The sequence below is a fragment of the Aotus nancymaae genome, unplaced genomic scaffold (genome assembly GCF_030222135.1).
Source record: "Aotus nancymaae isolate 86718 unplaced genomic scaffold, 86718_ANA_hifiasm-v0.15.2.pri h1tg000062l, whole genome shotgun sequence".
NCBI classification, from domain to species: Eukaryota; Metazoa; Chordata; class Mammalia; order Primates; family Aotidae; genus Aotus; species Aotus nancymaae.
Window position 1 is genome coordinate 689,697 of NW_026988476.1, and position 26,370 is coordinate 716,066.

The 26,370-nt window shown below is 37.2% G+C and overlaps 1 protein-coding gene across 6 annotated transcripts in view; it reads right to left on the reverse strand.

Annotated features, from left to right (window-relative positions):
- The window catches only part of SEC22A (SEC22 homolog A, vesicle trafficking protein), a 78,986-nt gene that overhangs the window by 37,634 nt on the left and 14,982 nt on the right, over positions 1 to 26,370 (reverse strand). For all 6 annotated transcript variants that reach the window (XR_010338546.1, XR_010338545.1, XM_012476192.3 and 3 more), the window contains 2 exons: positions 15,959 to 16,122; positions 14,382 to 14,576 (listed from right to left, as the gene is read on the reverse strand). Coding sequence is in view for 4 of the 6 variants with exons in the window: in XM_012476192.3 (XP_012331615.1) it covers positions 14,382 to 14,576; positions 15,959 to 16,122 (359 nt within the window). In the remaining 2 variants the exon portion in view is untranslated. The remainder of the gene's footprint in view (positions 1 to 14,381; positions 14,577 to 15,958; positions 16,123 to 26,370) is intronic.

Here is a 26,370-nt window from a genome sequence, read left to right on the forward strand (position 1 = left end):
AATACATAATCATCTAGACTTCAAAAGGGAGACAGAGGGAAAGAGAAGACAAAAGAATCACATTAGAGTATTTTATTTAAATCACTGAAGTGTAAATGCCCTAACAATTAAGTTAATGAGGCAGAACATTAATATAAGGGCGGGCTTAAATCTCTGCAACTTATATTCAGCCATTACAGCAGAACATTTTCCCTAAACAGTTATAAAAACACAAGAATCCACATATCACAAAAAAGTATTTACTCCCCAAGTTCAGCAGAAAGTGCTTATATAGGATAACATTTTTTAAACTTCTTTGGTGCACAAGCTGCCTGCTCTCAATCAATTTCCTTGAGATTTTAATATGACAATAGAAAATTAAATGTCTCTATTCAACACTGTTTCCAAGTTTTATATCAGTAAAGAAAAAAAAATCATGATTTAAAAAAATCTATCTAATTGGTCTATACATCAATTATGTTTTGCAGCCTCCCTCTTCACCCCTTTTCAGTAATGAGTAAGGGGAACAGGCCTGTATAAAAAAGGAAATTCTTAATATAGGTCTCAAGAATAAAACCACCTGGCAACTGAATAGGTTACGTAAATCATATTTCTAAAGTATACAAAACAAGTTTACCTTAACAAAAAGTCTCAAATAATATTCTGCATTATAACTAAAAAACCTTAGCTTTTTCAGTCACGTAAGGTGTAGCCATTATTCAGTGGAAAATTATTACCCTTTTAGTGTATTAATACCTACTTAAGAAATAAACAGTACGTATACGTAAATTTTTATTAAATTTCTAAAATTTGTCTCTTAGCCTTACAGCACTCTTTAAAATGACAGCATACCACTTATAAATTATTTCAAAATGACCAAAAATATTTTTCAAGGCACAAAGCCTTAAAAAGCATAAGCCTTCTTTAACAAGAACACAGTACACCCTGTGCTGAAGGACAGGCTGGCATTGTGCCAACTCACCGTGGGGAAGAAATTCTAGAGACCCCCCACTTCCACCTCCACCCACTTTCCAGGTTCTGTGGCTTGTACCTTGAGAAGTTATCAAGAGAATACTCCATCTGCACACAACATAAGAGGGTGACACTCCTTAAGAATAATTTCTCATTTTGACAAACTGAACTAGATATTTAACCACATTTTAATGCAATAGCTATTTACGCTATTTTTTTACTTCAGTAGAGCAGATTTTAGATCCACTATTACTCAAAAATGCTTACTGCACACTTCAATTCAGCACCATTCTAGGTACTATAATATTCGGTGTAGAGTATTTGTAACAATAACAAATGAGAGGCAGTGTAGAAATACAATAATTTTGCTAGATCCAAAGCAGTGACACCTCATCATTTTTTTTTTGTTCTGTTTTGCTTTTGTTATTATTGCCTTCTGCTACAATGTCATTTCAGTCTTCTTGAACCCAAAGATGGCATAATGATAACAAAATTACATGTTTCTGAAAATGTACCAATGGTTATGGAGACTCTGCAAAAGTTCCTAAAGAAGTGAGAATAAACCTCTTGGAACCAAAGGGCTATTGGTTATAGTAAATTAATATATTTATTCAGTAAATACTTTCTGGCATAGTTCTGTGTAAGATGCTACGCTTTAGAAGATACAAAAAATGAATTATACAATCTGCCCTCAAGGCATTTCTAGTCTTTTATAAGAGGTAGTACAGATAAGTATATGAAAGTAATAAGCATTCTAAGCTAAAAGAGGTAGGGGAATGATCAAGCGGAAAGATACAAGTAGGGGGAGGGTAGCGACGAGAATCAGGATCTTTGAAGACAGATAAAATGTAGTCAGATACAAAGGGGAAGAAATGCATTCCACGCAGAGAAAAGTACGTGAATGTGATGGAGATGGACCTGGGAGAAACGAGTAATAGCAGCATCAACAATTACTACTTCTACCAGCAGTGACTGCTCTCAATACGCCAGGCACCAACTGCTTTATATACTTGGTCTCACTTTATCCTTCCAACAACCCAATGCAGTAGGGCACTATAATTATCCTGCTCCCTACCCTCCACCCCCTGGAATAGGAAAGGTTTAGAGACATTAAATAATTTGCTCACAGACACAAAGTAAGCAGGTGAACTGGGATTTAGATGATTCTGGAATTCATGTTCTCAGCCATTCTGCTACAGGGCATTGCTAGTGGTTTGGTTTGGATCAAAGAGATGCTGGTGATGAGTGGGGAGAAATAAGGTCAGAAAGGGAGGTGGACACAAATTAATATTATAAAATTCTAGGCTAAGAATTATGGAAAATTAGACAATGGGGAACCACTGAACAACAAGATTCTCATATGATGAAGGTTATACTTAAAGAATATTAATCTATTAGTGGGTTGTAAAGAGATCAAAAGTAAAGGAGGAAGAAATAATCTTTTTGCGAGGACCTTCTCACTAAGCACACATTGTCCCATTACCCTTCAGAATGGCATACTTCATGAAGTAGAAATGACTAACTTCTCTGTGACTGAACTGGAATGCCTAACTTTTCTGTGCCTAAACTTTCTTATTTGCAAATTAAGGTTAAATAATTTTCTGTAAGTCAGACAGCCAGAAGGGCCATCTTAACAATTAGCACTTGAGTCTATCTGACTGCAGAGTGCCTGCTCTTTCTACAATTCTATAATGGGAAGTTTGTGGGAGAGTCACTGCAAAAGACTGACTGAAATCAGGGCCTAAATTAGAATAGTCACAACAGAAATGGGAATCTGAGTGCTTCGGAGGTCATAAAGAATAAAGCTAAAATGAAAAAAAAAAAAAGAAATGGGGAAAAAGAAGTGAGAAGTCATGGAAGTTAAAACTATTAGATTTGGCAACTAATTAGATGTGGCAAACAAAAGGGAAAAAATAAATCAAAGAAATGTTGAGGTTTTACCTCTAGGTGATAGGAAAGATGAGGGTGCTTAACAACAGATCCAGAGGAAGAAACTTAAGTTTGATAAAAAATGGAGACATCTTAAACATCATATTTGAGGTGATGGTGGGCCATGTTTAACAATCAGCTGAAGAATGGAATAGCAGTAGAGCTGGAGAAGCAAATGAGGTCTGCAGCTGAAGGGAAAGGTTTAAATGAGGATCAAGGAAAGAAGCAGGCCAAGGGAAATCCTTGGTAACCACTGTCAGTAAGGGAAGGAAGAAGAGTCAGGGAAGGAAGAAGAGTCAGGGAAGGCAGATGCAGGAGAATTAAGAGAAACCTAGGAAGGAGAGATGAACAAGAAGCTATCTGCCTATAGACAGGCCAAAAAAAAAAAAAAAAATCAGACCTTAAAATAAAAAGTATTAGACTTATTGACCAGGAGATGCTAGTTGATTCTCTTAAAAAAAAAAAAAAAAAAGTTTCAGAAAAGTGGTTGAGGACTTTTTAGGTCTCACAAAAAAAGTGAGACCATGCAAGGTTTGTCTTTCTATGCCTGGCTTATTTCACTTCATGATCTCCAGTTCCACCTATGTTGTTGCAAATGAATGGATCTCATCTTTTTAATGGCTGAATAGTACTCCATTGTGTATATGAACCACATTTTCCTTATCAAATTCAGATTGCATGAGGTTGAACAACTGGTGATGTTAAGAGGTGGAAGTATTAAGTTAATACTACTGCGGTTAAAGGAGAGAAAAACAGAATGAAAGCTTAACAGGGATAATACGATTGAGAAAATAATTCTTTCTTCTCCTAGAATGTTGGAGGGAGGGAGGAAGACTTGAATACATACATAGGTGAAATGAAATAATTCAGTGAAGATGAAATAGAACAGTCAAGAAAAAGGAAAAGTAATTTTTGAAGCAAGTCCCAGAACAGTCCTTATGAGAATTCAAAGAGATGGTACCATTTTAAATCTCAAAGATGCCCAAGATGCCTAGGAAACAGTCTGTGGAAGATAAGAGAGAAATTTCAGGTCAATTCCATCTAAATGAGCACCATTTATTAGTGAAGTATGATTGAATGAGTATAACAGTCTGGCACAAAAACAGACTATTCTTTACACCAATGAGGCCCTTCTTTATCACAACCATCTGTAAAAATCATGCATATCCTTCAAGGGTCCAAGACCTGAAAGTGTCTTCCTTCTTACCTCTTTAGGAGCATGTATCACATTCTACTTTGTGTTTTACTTATTGGATTGTATTTTCCTTTACCATTCTGATTGCAGTTAATGTGTTTACTTTCTTTCTAAAAAATGTCTCCACAAAATTTAGCATAATACTTCACAGAAAAAAAATGATAAATACCTGTTGGATTATGAGGGTGTGTGCACACACATGCGTGTGAGTGAGTGCATGTGTGTGTGTAAGAGAGATTATTAAATCTATTTGGCTGTGGGCACCAGCCAAAAGAGTAGCATTTTCAGGTAACTGACAAATTATCTAGAAAATGACAAAATAGATGAAAAACATACAAGTGTCAGAGAAACTGACAGAAGTGTTTCTAACAGTTTAAACCCTAAATTTAGAGTTTCATGAAGTTTTTTTTTTTTTTTTAACACAACATAAAAGTAAAAAGACTAACAACACTAAATGTTGGTGAAGATGTGGAGTAATCAAAATGCTCATAAATTGCTTGCTGGGAAGGTAAAATGGCACAACTACTTCAGAAAACTGGTAAACAGGCAACGTTTTGACCTATCGATTCCACTCCTAATACTTACTCAAGGCAAATGAAAATATATGTCAATAAAAGGATAAATATTCATAGCTTTATGTACAGTAACAAAAACTGAAACAAGTTTATGTCCATCAGCAAGAGCATGAATAAACAAATTGTGGTACACTCACACAATGGAATACTGCTCAGGAATAAAAAGAAACAAATTACTGAGGCAGGCAACATGTATGTATGACATTATGCTGTGTAAAAGAAGCTGAACACAACAGTCACACAATGTAGTCTTCTTTTATATAAAGTCCTAGAACAAATGAAACAAAGTTCAAGTGGAAAAAAATCAAAATAGTGGTTGTCTAGAGGATGGTGGAAATTGACTGGTGGAAACTGACTGGGAAGGGACACAAAGAAACTTCTGCGGGGAGATGGAAATGTCCTATATTGTAATAAGGGTGTTTATTAATGTCTTTTTATTCTGTATTTTTGATGCTTTGACGTCTGGGGCCTTGCTGACTCTGGAAGAACTGCCTCTCCCAGGGATAGCTAATTCCTAGAGATGGCAAACAACTTGTCTGAGTCTCCCTTTCATATGCATTCCAATCAATCCAGACCCACACTACCAACCAACTCCTCTACAAGGCTCTCACACTCAGGACCATTATTTCCCTATCCCAATCACCCCAGGGCCAGGTATCACACAAACAGAGATAGAACCTATGCCCCAGAGTCCACTGAAATTATTCAAACTAGCCAATCCTAAAACCTCCTTACCCTGCCTCACCCATTCCTTACCACTGAAACCACAATAAAAGTTCTTGCCCACATTTTCCTCCTGCTCCCTCTGCCTCCTGACCTACATTGGCAAGTCCTTGTGTGCTCCCTTTTCTAGGGCTCAGTGAATATAACAAATTGTCTTTTCTACGGCAGTCATCTCCTCACCATACTTGAGTAATAACGAAACATATACTTTGAAACAGGGTGGAAATAGCAAAGATTTGTGCATTTTAATATATGTAAATCACCCTTAAACAAAAAAAAAATGTAGAGATAAATTACTGAGTAGATGAGTGGCTGGGGGAGTAGGTAGAGGTACAGATGAAAAAATAATGGCAAAATGTTGGTATGGTTGTTACAGCTGGGTACATGAGGGTTAATTATACCATTCTGTTTATTAATACTATTCTTTTTACTTTGGAATTTTCCATAATAAACAGTTTTAAAAAGAAAACAAAAGAAGTAAAAGCATAAAACAGTACCCTTCATTTAATATTTTAACCCCATGACCAACAACTATAGACTTCAGAAAATGGTAAGTATGGCAAAATAAAAACATTCATGACAGACTGTGGGGAGAGGATCAAAAGATTAGAAAAAGAAAAAATTGAAGAAATACCAAAAAGATAATTGAGAGCAAGATACTGTAACAGAGGGAAGAAAGCCCTGAAAAATGATGTTTATCAAGTAACTATTAACCAGATTCTAAAATGATGGAATTAATTTTATTTAGAAGTTCCAAAACACAAAATTTATTTTAACTTGGGGACTATAGAAAATCTTATGTAGGCTTGGCCTGAATTAAAAGTAAATTTAGTTATATTAAAGTAAGTCAGAGACCAGGTGCAGTGCCTAACCCTGTAATCCCAGCACTTTTGGAGGTCAAGGTGGACAGACCACGAGGTCAGGAGTTCGAGATCAACCTGGTGAAACCTGGCTGAGACCAGACATAGTGAAACCCCGTCTCTACTAAAAAATACAAAAATTAGCCAGGTGTGGTGGCATGCTCCTGTAATCCCAGCTACTAGTAAGGATGAGGCAGGAAAAATGCTTGAACCTAGGAGGTAGAGGTTGCAGTGAGTTGAGATTACGCCACCGCACTCTAGCCTGCTGGGCGACAGAGCAACATTCCGTCTCAAATAAAAATAAAATAAGTTCTAGTTGTGAGTTACTTTTAAAACTTTTTTTTTTTTTTTTGATACAGGGTCTCACTCTGTCACCCAGGCTGGAGTATAGTGGCATGATCAAGGCTCACTGCAGCCTCAATCTCCCAGGCTCAAGCAATCCTCCTGTCTCAGCCTTTCTAGTAACTGGGACTACAGTCACGTGCCACCAAGCCCAGCAAATCTTTTTATTTTCTGTAGATACAGGGTCTCACTTTGTTGTCCATGTTGGTCTCAAACTCCTAGGCTCAAGCCATCCTCCCGCCCTGGTCTACCAAAGTGCTGGGATTACAGGTGTGAACCACTGCACCTGGCCCCTCCTCCTTAAAACAATAACAAATACCAGACTCCCCATTTTCCAAGTGTCTAACATTTGGTGATCCAGGATACCACTGCTGGCTATGGGTCAGGGTGGGGACTTATGGAATTCATGTGATAAGTGGAGTTTCTAACAGAGTCCACCTCCTCGTAGGCCAAGTTGGCCTCCCTACCCCAATTAAGGTTATATTCCTGAATCCTGAGTGTGTATTAATGAACCAATATCTTTTGCAATATTGACTGCCAGACCCATGGAATTAGAACTATTAGAGAAAAAAGGGTCAATGGAAGTTCTGGAGCTCTCCCAACCCAATATCATCAAAATACTAATCCCTACAATAATTGCAGATATCAGTGCCACCATCCAAGGCTTAAAAGATGCATAGGGAACAAGTCCTATTATATTCCCATTTAATTCTCCAGTTTAAGTCTCCAAAATGGATGTGTCTTGGAGGACGACTGCATGTGCTTTTCCAAATACAGTCTTGTTATGGAACAAAGCAATTTATTCTCTGACGTATAAGTACTAATTTGGTAACATTTTTCTATCCTAATAGAGAAAATCAGAAGTATTTTACTTTTACCTGATAAAGATATCAGTATATTTACCACATTGTCACGAGGTTATGCCAGCTCTGTGTCAGAGATTAGAAGACAACACAGGTTGGCAAACTATGACTCACAGACCAAATTTAGCTCACCATCTACTTTTGTAAATAAAGTTTTATTGTAACATAGCCTCACTCATTCTTTTATATAACATCTATAGCTACTTTCATGTGTTATATCAGCAGAGACCATATGACCTCATTGTTCAACACCTGCCTATGAGTGAGAACACACAGTGTTTGATTTTCTGTTCTTGTGTCAGTTTGCTGAGAATGATGGTTTCCAGGTTCATCCATGTCCCTACAAATGACACAAACTCATCCTTTATGGCTGCATAGTATTCCATGGTGTATATCTGCCACATTTTCTTTATCCAGTCTATCGATGGGCATTTGGGTTGGTTCCAAGTCTTGTTATTATGAACAGTGCTGCAATAAACATACGTGTGCATATGTCTTTATGATAGAATGATTTATAATCCTTTGGGTATATACCCAGTAATGGGATTGCTGGGTCAAATGATATTTCTATTTCTAGATCCTTAAGGAACTGCCACAGTCTTCTACAATGGTTGAACTAACTTACACTCCCACCAACAGTGTAACAGCGTTCCTATTTTTCCACATCCTCTCCAGCACCTGTTGTCTCCAGATTTTTTAATGATCACCATTCTAACTGTCATGAGATGGTATCTCAATGTGGTTTTGATTTGCATTTCTCTAATGAGAAATGTTTGTTGGCTGCATAAATGTATTCTTTTGAAAGTGTTTATATCCTTCACCCACTTTTTGATGTTTTTTTTTTTTTCTTGTAAATTTAAGTTCTTTGTAGATTCTGGGTATTAGCCTTTTGTTGGATGGGTAGATTGTAAAAATTTTTTCCCATTCTGTTGGTTGCTGATTCACGCTAAGGATAGTTTCTTTTGCTGTGCAGAAGCTCTTAATTAGATCCATTGTTTATTTTGGCTTTTGTTGCCATTGCTTTTGGTGTTTTAGTCATGAGGTCCTTGTCCATGCCTACGTACTCAATGGCATTGCCTACGTTTTCTTCTAGGGTTTTTATGGTGTTAGGTCTTATGTTTAAATCGTTAATCCATTTGGAGTTAATTTTTGTATAAGGTGTAAGGAAGGGATCCAGCTTCAGTTTTTGCATATGGCTAGTTAGTTTTCCCAACACCATTTATTAAATAGGGAATCCTTTCCCCATTGCTTTTGTCAGGTTTGTCAAATATCAGATGGTTGCAGATGTGTGGCATTTTTTTGAGGCCTCTGTTCTGTTCTATTGGTCTATATCTCTGTTTTGGTACCAGTACAATGCTGTTTTGATTAATGTAGCCCTTGTAGTATAGTTTGAAGTCAGGCAGCAAGCATGAGGCCTCCAGCTTTGTTTTTGGGTTTTGTTTGTTTTTTCGCTTTTTTTTTTTTTTTTTTTTTGCTTAGGATTGTCTTGGCTATGCAAGCTCTTTTTTGGTTCCATATGAAGTTTAAGGTGGTTTTTTCCAATTCTGTGAAGAAAGTCAATGGTAGCTTGATGGAGATAGCACTGAATCTTTCAATTACTCTGGGCAGTATGGCCAGTTTTATGATATTGATTCTTCCTAACTATAAGCATGGAATGTTTTTCCATCTGTTTGTATCCTCTCTTATTTCCTTGAGTAGAGATTTGTAGTTCTCCTTGGTCCTTCACATCCCTTGTTAGTTGTATTCCTAGGTATTTTATTCTTTTTGTAACAATTGTGAATGGGTGTTCACTCAGATTTGGCTCTGTTTGTTACTGGCGTATAGGAATGCTTGTGGTTTTTGCACATTGATTTTGTATCCTGAGACTTTGCTGAAGTTGCTTATCAGCTTAAGGAGATTTTGGAATGAGATGATGGGGTCTTCTAAATATACAATCATGTCATCTGCAAATAGAGAAAATTTGACTTCCTCTTTTCCTAATTGTGGCTGGAGAACATACTTTGTACTATTTCTATCCTTTTAAATTTATGAGGGTTTTGTTTAGCTTAGCATAAGGTCTATCCTGGAGAACAGTTCACATGAATTTGAGAAGACTATAAATTCTGTTGTTAAATGGAATATTCTGAAAGATGTCTGTTATGTCTCACTGGCATATGGTGGTGCAGGTGTTCAAGTCTTCTATTTTCTCATCTTCTGCCTAATTGTTCTTTCCATTATTGAAAGTTGTGTATTTAAGTCTCCAACTTTATTATTCAAATGTCTATTTTTCTATTCACTTCTAGCATGTTTTACTTAACGTACTTTGAGGCTCTGTTGTTAAATGTATATATGTTTATAACTCTATCTTAACTGATTCACCCTTTTATCATTATAAAATGTCATGCTTTACCTCTCATACCAATGTTTGTCACAAAGTCTATTTTGTCTGATATTAGTATTGCTACTCCAGCTCTCCTTCACTCTTCATGTATCCTTTTTTATCCCTTGACTTTCAATCTATTTGTATCTTTGAATATAAGGTTTGTCTCCTGAAGACAGCATATAGCTGCATCTTGCTTTTTTATTTTTAATCCAATCTTACAATTGCTGTCTTTTGACTGGATTATTTATTAACACTTTCTAAATCCATTCACATATAATATTGATATAGATTTACATCTGCCATTTTTCTTTTTTCTTATACATTTCATGCCTTTTTTTGGCTCTATCCCTCCTTTACTTTTGTTTCTTTCATTTGCATTAAGTGAATATTTGGTAGTGCAGTATTTTACTTAATAATTTTTACTACTTTTTATTTGCTTTGTGGTTGCTCTAAGCTTACCATATACATCTTAACTGTAAGTAACAGCATCAGATTTATACTAAATTCTAGTGAGCCACAGAAACATTACTCTATATAGCTCTATTCCCTTTATCTTTTTGTGGTATTGCTGTTATACATATGAATAAACATCACAAACTCCAAAATACATTGTTATAAATTATGACTTTATATAATTTTATGTCTTCTAAAAATGCTAAGAGAAGAAAGGATAGTAATTATGTTCATAGCTCTTAATATTTATCTTATCTTTCTGGCTCACTTCATTTGTTCCTGTTGATTTGAATTACCATCTGGAGTAGTTTCCTTAGCCCAGTACAATTTCACTACCATCTACGTCCTTTTTGCTGTTATGGGAAAATATATTACATTTCTATATGTTAAAGGCCCACAATGACATTATATATGCACTGTTTTATATGAACACTTTCTAAATCAGTTAAGACTAGAGAGCAGGAAAAAAAATGCATTAATGTATTTTTACTGTTTTTTTCTTAAGAGTCAGAGTCTTGCTGTATTGCCCAAGCTGGAGGGCAGCCTAGCTCACTGCAACTTCAAACTCCTAGGCTCATGGGATCTTCCCAGGTTGGCCTCCCAAAGTATTAGGATTACAAGCATGAGCTACTATACCTGGCCTTAATTGTCTTTTTTAATTACTTAATTACCTTTACCTTGTTCTTTGCTTTTTTTCATATGGATTCAAATTATTTTCTAGGTTCACTTCTTTTCAGCCTAAATAATTTCCTTTATTATTTCCTGTAAGGTATGTCTGCTAGCAACAAATTATTTTATCTTTCATTTATCTGCAAATGTCTTTCTTTTGCCTTTTTTTTAAAAAGATAATTTTGCAGGATATAAAATTATTGGTTACTAGTTTTTATTCTTTTTCTTTCAGCACTTTGTATGTTATTCTATTGCCTTCTAGTCTCTATTGCTTCTGCTAATAAGTCAGCTGTTCATCTTATTGAGGTTCACTGAAAGTGATTTTTTTTTTTTTAACTATTATTTTAGGTTCAGGAGTAGATGTGCAGTTTTGTTATGCAGGTAAACTCATGTAAGTGACAAGTTCGTTTTCTCCTGCTGATTTCACTATTTTCTCCTTGTCTTTGACTTTCAGCATTTTACTATGATTCATCTATTTGTGGATCTCTTTTGTGTAATCTATTTGGAGCTCACTGAGCTTCCTGGAAGAGATTAGTGGGAACTTCCATAAATCTGGTAACTTTTCAGCCATTATTTCCTCAAATATTTTCTCTGCTCCTTTTTCTCTCCCTTCTTCTTCAGTATCCTGTCACACATATGTTGGCATGCCCTCTATTTTTTAAGATTCTGTTTATTTTTCTTCATTCTTTTTTTTTTGGTTAATCTCTATCAGTCTATCTTCAAATTGCTAACTCTTCTGCCAGTTCAAATCTATTGTTAAGCCCTTCTAATGAATTTTTCATTTTAGTAATTTTATTTTATTCCAGAATTTCCATTATGTGGAGATATATAATATATAAAAATATATAAAATATATATATATTATACATATATAAAATTTATATATACACACACACCTTAAGTTCTGAGATACATGTGCAGAACATGCAGGTTTGTTACATAGGTATACACTTGCCATGGTGGTTTGCTGCACCCATCAAACCGTCATCTACATCAGGTATTTCTCCTAATGCTATCCCTCCCCTAGCCCCCCACCCCGCAACAAGCCCTGATGTGATGTTCCCCTCCCTGTGTCCATGTGTTCTCATTAGTGAACTGGAGATATTTATATGAAGTAAACTAGACTAAGAGGATGGAAAGGACACATAGTTGCTGACTTAACTGTTATTCTGGTTCTGCTGAAGGAAGGGAGAAAGAGATCACAGAACAAACTGGTAGACATAGGGAAGCTGACTTTAGCTCAATTATATAAGGAAGCTTTTTTTTTTTCCTAAAGCCTTAGGTTGGAATAATTTTTTAAGCAAATAATAGTCTGACAACGGCATATGCTACCTTATAAGATAATGAGGTGTTCATTTTAAGCAAAAGTTTATAACCTTTCACAATTGTTGAAGATCGTATTCCTTCTTTGGGATGGGAGATTGAGCACTCAAGTCTTTACACCTTCTGTGACAGTCAAGAACCCTGGCCTTGAATGTAGCCATTTTAACATAATGCAAAGCACTTTACATACCTATAAATATGCAGCACAAAGAACCTATTTTTCATTTCTAGAAAAATGTTTACAAAAAAACCTTAAAAGTTTTCCTAGACATACACAAAGATGAAATCAAAATGAATTAGACTTAAATCTAAGACCTCAAACTATTAAGCTACTAAAAGAAAACATTGGGGAAACTCTCCAGGACACTGATCTGGGCAAAGATCTCTTGAGTAATACCTCACAAGCACAGGCAACCAAGGCAAAAGTGGACAAATTGCATTATATTGAGTTAAAAAGCTTCTGCATAGCAAAGGAAACAAAGTGAAGAGACAACCCACAGAATGACAGAAAATATTCACAGACAAAGGATGTGAATCCCTATATGCATCTGACAAGGGATTAATAACCAGAATATATAAGGAGCTCAAACAACTGTATATGAAAAAAATATATTAAGTCAAAAAATGGGCAAAAGATCTGAACACACATTTTTCAAGAGACATACAAATGGTAAACAGGTATATGAAAAGGTGCTCAACATCACTGGTCATCAGAGAAATGCAAATGAAAACTACAACGAGGCATCATCTTACCCCAGTTAAAATGGATTTTATCCAAAAGACAGGCAATAATGAATGCTGGTGAGGTTGTGGAGAAAAGGAAACACTGTTGGTGGGGATGTAAATTAGTACAACCATTGTGGAAAACAGTAGTAGTTTTGAGGTTCCTCAAAAACTAAAAAGAAGCTGGGCGCAGTGGCTCACACCTGTAATCCCAGCACTTTGGGAGGCCGAGGTGGGCAGATCATAAGGTCAGGAGATCAGACCATCCTGACTAACACAGTGAAACCCTGTCTCATTTAAAAATACAAAAAATTAGGCAGGTATGGTAACGTGCGCCTGTAGTCCCAGCTACTCCGGAGGCTGAGGCAGGAGAATTGCTTGAACCAAGGAGGTGGAGGTTGCAGTGAGCTGAGATCATGCCATTGCACTCCAGCCTGGGTGACAGAGTCAAACTCCGTCTCAAAAAAAAAAAAAAAAAAGAACTATCATATAATCTAGCAATCCCACTGCTAGGTATATATCCAAAAGAAATGAAATCAGTGTATCAAAGAGATATCTGCATTCTCATGTTTACTGCAGCACTATTAACAACAGGTAAGACTTGGAAGCAACCTAAGTGCCCATCATCAGACAAATGAATAAACAAAATATGGTACACATACACAACAGTATTATTCAACCATAAAAAAAGAATGAGATGCTGTCACTTGCAACAGCATGGATGGAACTGGAGGACATTTTATTAAGTGAAATAAGCTAGGCACAGAAAGGAAAATTTTACACATTCTCACTCATTTGTGGGAGCTAAAATTTAAAACAACTGAACTCATGGAGATAGAGAGTAGAATGTTAGTTACTGGAGGATGGGAAGGGTAGTGGGGGTGGGAGAAAGAGGGATGGTTAATGGGAACAAAATAATGGTTAGCTAGAATGAATAAGACTTAGTACTTCATAGCACAATAGGGTAACTAGAGTCAACAATAATTTATTGTAGATTTTAAAAGAATACAATTGACATGTTTATAATACAAAGAAATAATACTTGAGGTGATGAATACCCCATTTACTCTAATGATTGCTATGCACTGCATGCCTGTATCAAAATATCTCATATATCCCATATATTACAAACCAACTATGTACCCATGAAAATTAATTTTTAAAAACTTTTGAAATTAAAAAAATGTTTTTCTAGCAAAGAAATCCTCTGAGGTTGCTGTTTGAAAGTATTTTCCTGATTAGTCACATATCTGGTACCTTACTTTATAAACCACTGAGAGAAAGGATTGCTTTGAACTTCTATATTCTCTCATGTACTTGATTTAAAACATTAGAATAAAGAAATTCATTTTGAAGAGTTTCTCAGTTCTTCCCAATGATTTTTTTAAAAAATAACGGAGATCCAGAACTCACCAGAAGAAATCTTACCAGCACCTTTACAGTCAACAGAAAATGCTGATGTGACTCCATTGGCTGACCCCAGTTCGAACATGGAAATTTGATAAGGGGGCCTCAGCTTGATTTCCATTTGCATATCAGAAAGATTTATCTTTGTTGAAAGAGACCTGGGATTATTATATCGCTGCTTGGTCCTCTGAATGAAGTTATCTATATAAAATAAAAAAATAAATTTCCTTGCAGTTACTTGTCAATTCATCATTTCAGAACGTTTATGGATAATAAATATTACAGATAGTTTATTATTCAAAATTGTTCAATTTGTCATAAAATATTCCAAATTTGTGTTTAATGATTAATATACCATGGAATCATCAGTTTTACACTCTAGAAATCAGTAATTGAAAATAAATTAAGAATTTAACCCTACCTAAGTGTATTACATCCACTTCAAGGAATTATAAAAACAAAAAACAGCTTTAGCTTTAAACCAAAGTCTCATTTTTTTTTTTTTTGGAGACAGGGTCTTGCTCTGTCACCAGCGTGTAGTGTTACAATCATAGCTCACTATAATCTTGAACTCCTGTGCTCAACTGATCCTCCTGCCTCAGCTTCCCAAGTAGCTAGGGCTACAGGTGTGAGCCACCATGCCTGGCTGTTTTGTTTTCTTTTTTTTTTTTTTTTTTTGGTATAGACAGGGTCTCTCTATGTTGTCCAGGGTGTTCTTGAACTCCTGGCCTCAAGTGATCCTACTGCCTCAGTCTCCCAAAGTGCTGGGATAACAGGCATGAGCCACCACACCCTGTGCCAAATCTTGTTTTTTCATAGATTCCTATCACATGAACTATTAAATCTGTCAATACAGATTTAAATACCAGCTGCAATTTCACAAGAACACACACTAGATGTTGCACGTTTTTATAAATCTTTTTTTATTGTTTACACCATTAGAACGTATGTTTTAAAAAATAAATTGAATGAAAGTAATATGACATTTCCTAAGTATTTTCCAAGTGAAATTTTATTTTTACTATTTACCATTTTTTTTTTCCTTCTACATTAGAAGTTGAGCAAACAACGGCCCACAGGCAAATCTAGCCTGCTGACTATTTTGTAAAATTTTATTAGAATATAACCGCATTCATTTACATACCGCCTATGGCTGCTTTCGAGATACAATGGCAGGGATGAATAGTCGTGACAGCGACTATATGGTCCTTAAACCCTAAAATATGTACTATCTGGTGCTTTCTAGCAAATGTTTGCCATCCTCTGTTCTATATGAAGCAGACTATAAAAGATTACATAAACACAAAAGTCTGAATCTCTGGCTTATAAATTTCTCATTGAGAAGTTATCCTCCGGCATTATTAATTCTTTGGACCAATACTCAACAATCCCCTTCACAGTTCAAACACAATTTTTTTCTAATAAGCATCTAAGTAAAAAGTTACCATAATTTATAGATCATTTACCAAATTATTCTATTAAAAGCAAGATAGCAGAAGTCCCCTCTCCACCCAATATTAGATTTAAAATTGCCTATGATTGGATGGAGACAGAACAAAAAGGAAAAAAAATCAGGCCCTTACCAAATTCAATGAAACAGTATGGTCTGACAGCAGTATTTGTCTTCATCATGTTATAAGTAGTAATGAACTCCTTCTGAAGCTCATCCAGGAAAGAGAAGGCGAGAACATTTGGGTAATTTTCAGTGCACAACATCATGTAGCTCACTCCCAGAGAGCTAATAAAACTATAGTGTAAAAAACATTGGTTTTAAAATTTCAAATTAAATCAAGGTAATTCATTGCTTCACAAGACTGGTTCCATACACCATAAACTGTTACTACAGTGGCAATGAAGATCTAAGTATTTATTATACATTCTAGGAAAAAATTTAAAGGAACCAAAATATAGTACTATTATAAGTTGTGGTTTAAAAATAGAAGACAAAAATGCAATGTACTACAGAGAACATACAATATGGTTCTAACATTTCAGTTACTTATCACTCGGGGTAAAAAGGCGGGGAATAGATATACAAATATATTAAAATATATTATAACTACTAAGGATAGCTTAAAGTCTAACCCTTCAACATGTTTTCCACTTTTGAGTCCAGAACCCTTTAGAGATTCTGATGAAAGTTAGGAACACTCTCCCTAGAAAGATGCCAGAACACAGAAGATTGCACACAATTCAAGGTGATCACTGACCTCTTGATGTCATCACTGACACACCCCATAATCAAATCCTCTACTTTATAATTAATTACAAACCATGAGAAGGGGTAATTTATGAGTTTATATTAAAAAAAAACAAGAGGAGGAGAAATTAGGGTTATTGCTTAGTGTAGAATGCTGAGTGTTGACTGGTAAATGTAGAGGTTAGTGCTAGCAACAGAAAAATCAGCATGTTGCAACCAACATAGTAAAGACTGGATCAGGTAAGGACAATCATGGATGCTGAATCTAGGGGAAAATTTTTATGAATTAGTATATTTGCATGGTTTTAATATGTCTTTCTATGGATTATATTTTACTTGCAAGGGGAAAATATTATACAGTAGAAACTAGGCAACTCCTTCACCAAGTACTCTCTAACATCACCAATGTTAGATGGACATTGTGTATCTCCAGATTTTATATCCTGAGAAAGACACATCAGCTCTATAATATTCTGAGAATGCATAATTTGAATTTAATCATAAAGAAAACATCAAAATAATCAACATCCTATTTTTAAAAAGGAAAATGTATATTCTTTAAAAATGCCAGAATCGTAAAAAAAGAAATAAAGGATGTGGAAATGTTGCCAACCAAAAGCAGCTAAAGCTAAAGAAGCTAAAGAGGCTGGGTGCGGTGGCTCACACCTGTAATCTCAGCACTTTGGGAGGCCAAGGTGGGCAGAACACCTGAAGTCAGGAGTTCGAGACAGGCCTGGCCAACATGGTGAAACCCCGTGTCTACTAAAAATACAAAAATTAACCGGGCATGGTGGTGCGCACCTGTATTCCCAGCTATTCAGGAGGCTGAGGCAGGAGAATTGCTTGAACCCAAGAGCAAGAGGTTGCAGAGAGACAACATTGTGCCATTGCACTCCAGCCTGGGTGACGAGAGAGACTGTCTCAAAAAAAAAAAAAAAAAAAAAAAGCTAAAGAGATGACAACTTTCTAAATGCAATACCTAACGCTAGTCCAAATCCTGTGCCAGAAAGCAGGAAAAAAATGCTATAAAGCATATTCCTGGGTCAAGTGACAAAAAAGGAAAGTTAGCAGTACAGTAGATAAAATATAGTATGAATATTAAATGTATTGAAGCTGATATGCATACTGTAGTTAAGTAAGAGACTATCCCTAATTTTAGAAAATATACTCTAGTAGTTAGGAAGAAAGGGGCATAGTATTTATAAATTTCTCTCAAATGGATCAGGGAAAAAAAATCAGTTAGGTAGATAGATCAAATGAGAAGACAAATGGGGTAAAATGTTGACAAAAGGTGAATATGGAAACAGGTACTACTTGAACTTATTCATACAACTTTTCTGTAAGATTGAAATTACTTCTTTTTTTTGAAATAAATTTTATTTATTTTTATTTTCATTTATTTATTTTTTTAAAGATGGGGTTTCACCATATTGGTCAGGCTGGTCTCAAACTCCTGAACTCGTGATCCACCCACCTCAGCCTCCCACAGTGCTGGGATTATAGGCATGAGTCACCGCGCCCATCTTGAAATTACTTCTAAATAACAAATTTAGAAATTAAAAATGAAAGGCACTGAAACATTAAAATTAACCATAGTCTATTGTAAAAAAGCTTTCTAGAATATAGTATATCCCCCCACTATGATAAATAAGCAGAGCACAAAACACAAAGTAACCCTTTTTAATGAGTCACCTAAACATCATTGCATAGTACTGTCAATATAGCTGGTCTAGATCGGGACAGTAAACAGCATGCAGGGTAACTCCCCACTCCTATGCTGGACTCTGCTAATTACACAGTGATATTTTTTTTATCCGAGACTCTGATTACTGTGTAGATTAGCAGAGTCCAGCATAGGAGTGGGGAGTCCAGGCTGGAGTGCAAGTGGCACAATCTCAGCTCACTGCAACCTCCACCTCCTGGGTTCAAGTGATTCTAATGTCTCAGTCTCCTAAGTAGTTGAGATAACAGTACTTACCACCACACCCGGCTAATTTTTGTATTTTTAGTAGAGACAGAGTTTCACCATGTTGGCCAGGGTGGTCTTGAACTCCTGACTTCAAGTGATCCACCCGCCTCAGCCTCCCAAAGTGGTGGGATTACAGACGTAAGCCATTGTGCCCAGCCTACACAGTAATCTTTACTGTAAAACTCTGATCTATACTAGTCACCCTGCTGTTTTCTTTCTCTAATAATGTAGAAGCAGAATTTATTAATGTTTAGAATAAATATGTTCACACGATTCAAATTTAACAAGAATGAAAAATAAAAGGGTATACCGCACTTAAAGTGTCTTATCACTCTTGCCCAGATATCTAGTTCTCCTTCCTTTGGGCAATCCATGTTATCATTAATTTCTTATGTATCCATCCTGTGTGTAAGCAAGTAAATATGTGCGTGAATATATACCCCCCCATATACATATACATGAATGAATCCTTTTTTCCAAGACCATCCCAGGCAGCCAACTGGGACTGGCACCTACTATTCATCTATTACTAGTGGTATGGGATATGCTAATAGTGAAATAGTGCTGATCTATGGTTCTAGAGTAACCTGGTATTCCTTTCTGAAGCATCACTTAATACAGTCATTTAGTGCAATGTTTTTCAAAGTGCAAGCTGTAAACCACTATGTTATAAAATTAGTTTAGTAAACTTCAGCATTTTCCAGAAATTGAAATAAAATATAACAGAAAATACTGGAATACATATTGTTTCATAAAACTTTTTAGTTTCCTATATGTGCATATACAGTGTTCACAAAGTAAAAAGTATCTAAGGATCATAGTCAAATTAATTTAGCCATTGCATATTGCATTTTCCTACAAATATCTAAATCAAAGGCCAAAATGTTTTCCCAAATGATTTTCTCTTTCCAAAAAAATCTTCACTGGCATTATCAAAATTCTTTGACATGTTATTAGCATTCAAATATATCCTCCAATAACATGAATAACCTGAAGAAAATTGGTAATTGGTTTCCACACCCTAGGAACTCCTAACTGGCTAGCCAGGAGTTATTTCATCATCCTCCGTTAACTTGACTAAAGTTTTTGGAAACCAATTTTTTATTATGTCAGAGTCTTACTGTATTTCCATATTAATAACAGAGTCAACCACAGACACCTACATGACAGTTTTTTCCAAATGGTTTATCTTACTTGTGCTAAATGTAACTAGAGAACTGTATGTGTAATAAGAAAACCCTATGTCTTTAACATGGCATGTGAGCATTTTCAGGGAGTCTATTTTATTACAGTTGCATGATTCTCTCTGAAAAGCCTATAGTGTGTTTTATAATACTATGGCTTTTCATAGTGAATTTAGCTTTACAATGCTTCATTTGAAATGCAAAGTTTTCCCAAAGTACATACAGTTCAACTGATGTTTGCGATTGAAAAAAAATCTGCTTTTTCAACCATCATGAGACAGACTGAAATACTCGCACCGTTTCACTGAGGACTACTCATAAAATAGTCTAAAGTCATTACAGGCATGTCAGTTTGTGCATGCTTTTGTTATGTTCATCATGTTCACCTAATATTTTTATGAACAATCTGGCAGTTGTCTATCTGCCTTGAGAAGGAAGAAGAGAAATAGTAGTAAGAGTAACAGCACCACGTAGCTTACTGACCACTTAGTATGAGCTAGTCCCTCTGCTAAGTATTTTACATATTTAGTTTCATTTTAACAATAAAGGGGCACTATTATCTTCATTTTACAAATGAAAGAACAGAAGCTCAGAGAGGCTTAGTAACTTATCCAAGGTCACACATCATTAAAAAAGCAGCAAAGATGGGATGAACTTAATTCTGATTCCAAGGCCCACATTCTTTTCACAATACAACACCAACTTCCATGGAGTATAGATTAACCAAGTATTCCTAATTCACCAATATCTTTTCACTTTTTCCAAGCCACAAATCAATTTCTATTTTATTCCCTAAATTAAGAGTAATGAAACTTGAGAGGTTTGGAATCTGTATTACAGTTATCTTCTGGAAGCCCTGTCAACCACTCCACTTCATTTTGTGCAACTCTACTCCTCCCTCTCTACATTCCAGCCACACTGGCCTTATTTCAGACCCCCAAGCATGCCAACCCACTTCCAGCTCTCCCACTCCCAAACTGAGAAACTTCATGATTTTGTCTTCTCCACTTGCAATGCTCCAATTCTGACCTGGCTAATTCCTACACATCATTCAGTTATTAGACTGAAAGTCCCCCCAAAAACACACAATCTAAACTGATCCCACTCCTACAATGTATCACAGCAGTTGTTAGTTTTCTTCACAAACCCAATTTGTAATTATTTATTAACATATTTTTGTTACAATGTCCCTCTCACTTATATGCTTCAAAGCAGCAGGGATGATTTCTGTATTGCTCACCGTTATATTCTTAGCACTTAGAATATTTTATGTCTAGTATATACAGTAAGCGCTCAGTAAATGAGTGCAAAGGTGGCATCATTCCTTTACTCATTTATACACTAATTTGTTGAGTATATCATGCACAAGTAATTGTACAGCTTAGTGGTAACTACACAAAGCGGCAGCTCAATAAACACTTGACTAAATGACAGAAGAGAGTAGAACTTCACTTGTCTTCCAGTCACTGTTCTCCAGAAGGCTTTATTTAGGATTCAGGTCAGTGAGTCTTCAACACATCCTTAAAGAGAGGGATGTTCTTAAGAGCCATGTAGAATTACTCACCTCCACAGTGAGTACCCTGAGAATGGCTATGTAGGTCTCAAAGACTTGTCTGCTCCCCCTTTATCACTGTTATTGCTCACACACAGACACACATAAACTCACACACTCTCTCCTCTTTTCTAGATCTTGGGCACAATTTTTAAATTGTCAAGGTTTTTTCCTGCTTTGCTCTAATTTACTTTTTATTTTTTAGTTCCATTCCATTTCTGAGCTTTGGTGCCAATGGGGTTTGGTCTTTATTGCTACTGCCTTTTACACAAGGAATTTATTCAATTTCATTACATTTTTGATTCTCCTCTCTAGCACACCCACAAGGAACTTCTTTAGGGTCAAGTATAACCTAACAGGTAAGACTGGTAGAAGTCCAAATACGGAGGTTTTCAAGATGGCCGATTAGGAGGAAGTCGGGATCGCAGCTCCGAAAGAAGGCGCAGAGGGTGAGTGGACGCCGCATTTCCAGACAGATTTTTACTGACCACAGACCAGGGGATTAACAGGAGGAGGAGCCGCACGGGTCACCAGCGCCGCTGGTTTGAGCGGAGCGGCGCGCCGCTCGGCCTACGCCCTGAGGTGGGGGGCGGCGGATCCACGTACAGAGCGAGAGAGACTGAATCACCTCTGAGCCAGCAAGGGGAGCCGAAGCAGGGATTCAAGCCAGGACACTCCCGGGCAAGGGCGCGCCACGAATCTCAGAGCCGCTGCTTTGGCTGATGCAGCGGCTCACAGGGCAGCGGATTTTTACTGCCCACAGACCAGGAGATTCACAGGTGGCGAAGCTCCACGGGTTGCCAGCTCCGCTGGCTGGACTGGCGTGGCTGCTCTGCCTGCACCCGAGGCAGGGAGCAGCGGCCCCCTGTGCAGAGTGAGCGAGACCGGATCCCCTCTGGGCCAGCAAGGGGAGCTGAGGCAGGGACTCAACCCAAGAGTTTCCTGGGCAAAGAGGACGCCTCCGGAAACACGGCTGAACATGGGACGGTCCAGCTCTGTGGAGGAGGGGCGTCACCCACCGGGAAACACCCTGCAGTTCCCAGGACAATTTGCCCACAGCAGCTCAACGAAGCCTCTGCAGGCTGAGTGTGACTAGGCTGCCACCTTGTGGGCAGGGAAAACCATTGCAACAGCGGAAAATCATAACGCCCTAATTCCCTGGGACAGACCACCTAGGGGGAAGAAAAGGGGGTTTATGAGTTCAGCTACTACAGACTTAAAATTACCAAAATCAGAAAGACAGCAACTACAAAGTCGATAGGTGGATAAATCCACAAAGATGGGAAGAAACCAGCGCAAAAAGGATGAAAACACCCAAAACCAGAACACCTCTCCTCCTACAAGGGAGCACAACTCCTCACCAGCAAGGGAACAAGACTGGATGGAGAATGAGCGTGATGAAATGACAGAATCAGCTTTCAGAAAGTGGATAATAAGAAACTTCCGTGAGCTAAAAGAACATGTTCTAACCCAATGCAAAGAAACTAAGAACCTTGAAAAAAGACTTGACGAAATGTTAACGAGAATGGACAACTTAGAGAGGAATATGAACGAATTGATGGAGCTGAAAAACACAACACAAGAACTTCGCGAAGCATGCACAAGTTTCAACAGCCGAATTGACCAAGCAGAAGAAAGGATATCAGAGGTCGAAGATCAACTCAATGAAATAAAACGAGAAGGCAAGATTAGAGAAAACAGGGTAAAAAGGAATGAACAGAGTCAACAAGAAATATGGGACTATGTGAAAAGACCTAATCTACGTTTGATAGGTGTACCTGAATGTGACGAAGAGAATGCATCCAAGCTGGAAAATACTCTTCAGGATATTATCCAGGAAAACTTCCCCAACCTAGCAAGGCAGGCCAATATTCAAGTCCAGGAAATACAGAGAACACCACAAAGATACTCCTCAAGAAGAGCAACCCCAAGGCACATAATCGTCAGATTCACCAGGGTTGAAATGAAGGAGAAAATACTAAGCGCAGCCAGAGAGAAAGGTCGGGTTACCCACAAAGGGAAGCCCATCAGACTTACAGCAGATCTCTCAGCAGAAACCCTACAGGCCAGAAGGGAGTGGGGGCCGATATTCAACATCCTTAAAGAAAAGAACTTTCAACCCAGAATTTCATATCCAGCCAAACTAAGCTTCATAAGTGAAGGAAAAATAAAATCCTTTGAGAACAAGCAAGCACTCAGAGATTTCATCACCACCAGACCAGCTTTACAAGAGCTCCTGAAGGAGGCACTACACATAGAAAAAAACAACCAGTACCAGCCACTCCAAAAATGCACGAAATGGTAAAGAGCATCAACACAATGAAGAATCTGCATCAACCAATGGGAAAAACAGCCAGCTAGCATCAAAATGACAGGATCAAATTCACACATAACAATATTAACCCTAAATGTAAATGGACTAAATGCCCCAATCAAAAGACACAGATTGGCAAATTGGATAAAAAGCCAAAACCCATCAGTGTGCTGTATCCAGGAAACCCACCTCACAAGCAAGGATACACAAAGGCTCAAAATAAAGGGATGGAGGAAGATTTACCAAGCAAATGGAGAACAAAAAAAAGCAGGAGTTGCAATTCTCATCTCTGATAAAATAGACTTTAAAGCAACAAAGATCAAAAGAGACAAAGAAGGACATTACATAATGGTAAAAGGATCAATGCAACAAGAAGAGCTAACGATCCTAAATATATATGCACCTAATACAGGAGCACCTAGATACATAAGGCAAGTTCTTAAAGACTTACAAAGAGACCTAGACTCCCACACAATAATAGTGGGAGACTTCAACACCCCATTGTCAATATTAGACAGATCAACGAGACAGAAAATTAACAAGGATATCCAGGACTTGAACTCAGACCTGGACCTAGCAAACCTAATAGACATTTGCAGAACTCTCCACCCCAAATCCACAGAATATACATTCTTCTCAGCACCACATCACACCTACTCTAAAATTGACCACATAATTGGAAGTAAATCACTCCTCAGCAAATGCAAAAGAACGGAAACCATAACAAACAGTCTCTCAGACCACAGTGCAATCAAGTTAGAACTCAGAATTCAGAAACCAACCCAGAACCTCACAGTTTCATGGAAATTGAACAACTTTCTCCTGAATGTTGACTGGATAAACACTGAAATGAAGGCAGAAATAAAGACGTTCTTCGAAACCAACGAGAACGAAGACACCACATACCAGAACCTCTGGGACACATTTAAAGCAGTCTCTAGAGGAAAATATATAGCAATAGGTGCCCACATGAGAAGAAAGGAGAGAACTAAAATTGACACTCTATCGTCAAAATTGAAAGAGCTAGAGGAGCAAGATCAAAAAAACTCAAAACCTAGCAGAAGACAAGAAATAACTAAGATCAAAGCAGAATTGAAGGAGATAGAGACACGAAAAACCCTTCAAAAAATCAATAAATCCAGGAGCTGGTTTTCTGAAAAGATCAACAAAATAGACAGACCACTAGCCAGACTAATAAAAAAGAAAAGAGAGAATAACCAAATAGATGCAGTAAAAAATGATAAAGGGGATATCATCACAGATGCCAGAGAAATTCAAACCATCATCAGAGATTATTACAAACAACTCTATGCACATAAACTAGAAAACCTGGAGGAAATGGATAAATTCCTGGACAGTTGCCTCCCCCCAAGCCTAAACCAGGAAGAAGTCGAAACCCTGAATAGACCAATAACAAGGTCTGAAGTCGAGGCAGCAATTAAGAGCCTACCACCCAAAAAAAGCCCAGGTCCAGATGGGTTCACAGCCGAATTCTACCAGACATACAAAGAGGAACTGGTACCATTCCTACTGAAACTATTTCAAATAATCCAAAAAGAAGGAATCCTTCCCAAATCATTTTATGAGACCAACATCATCCTAATACCAAAACCTGGCAGAGACTCAACAAGAAAAGAAAATTACAGGCCAATATCCATGATGAACATAGATGCAAAAATCTTCAATAAAATACTGGCAAGCCGATTGCAACAGCACATCAAAAAGCTTATCCACCATGATCAAGTAGGATTCATCCCGGGGATGCAAGGCTGGTTCAATATACGCAAGTCTATAAATGTAATTCACCACATAAACAGAACCAAAGACAAAAACCACATGATTATCTCAATTGATGCAGAGAAGGCCTTCGACAAAATTCAACAGCCCTTTATGCTAAAAACTCTCAATAAACTAGGTATCGACGGAACGTACCTCAAAATAATAAAAGCTATTTATGACAAACCAACAGCCAATATCATACTGAATGGGCAAAAACTGGAAGCATTCCCTTTGAAATCGGGCACTAGACAAGGATGCCCTCTCTCACCACTCCTGTTCAATATAGTACTGGAAGTTCTAGCCAGAGCAATCAGACAAGAAAAAGAAATAAAGGGTATTCAATTAGGAAAAGAGGAAGTCAAATTGTCTCTATTTGCAGACGACATGATTGTATATCTAGAAGACCCTATCATCTCAGCCCAAAATCTCCTGAAACTGATAAGCAACTTCAGCAAAGTCTCAGGATACAAAATCAATGTGCAAAAATCACATGCATTCCTATACACCAATAATAGGCTTAAAGAGAGCCAAATCAAGAACGAACTGCCATTCACAATTGCTACAAAGAGAATAAAATACCTAGGAATACAACTAACAAGGAACGTAAAGGACCTCTTCAAGGAGAACTACAAACCACTGCTCAACGAAATAAGAGAGGACACAAACAGATGGAGAAACATTCCATGTTCATGGTTAGGAAGAATTAATATCGTGAAAATGGCCATACTGCCCAAAGTAATTTACAGATTCAACGCTATCCCCATCAAGCTACCAATGACCTTCTTCACAGAACTGGAAAAAACCACCTTAAACTTCATATAGAACCAAAAGAGAGCCCGCATAGCCAAGTCAATTCTAAGCAAAAAGAACAAAGCAGGAGGCATCACACTACCGGACTTCAAACTCTACTACAAGGCTACGGTAATCAAAACAGCATGGTACTGGTACCAAAACAGAGATATAGACCAATGGAACAGAACAGAGGCGTCGGAGGCGA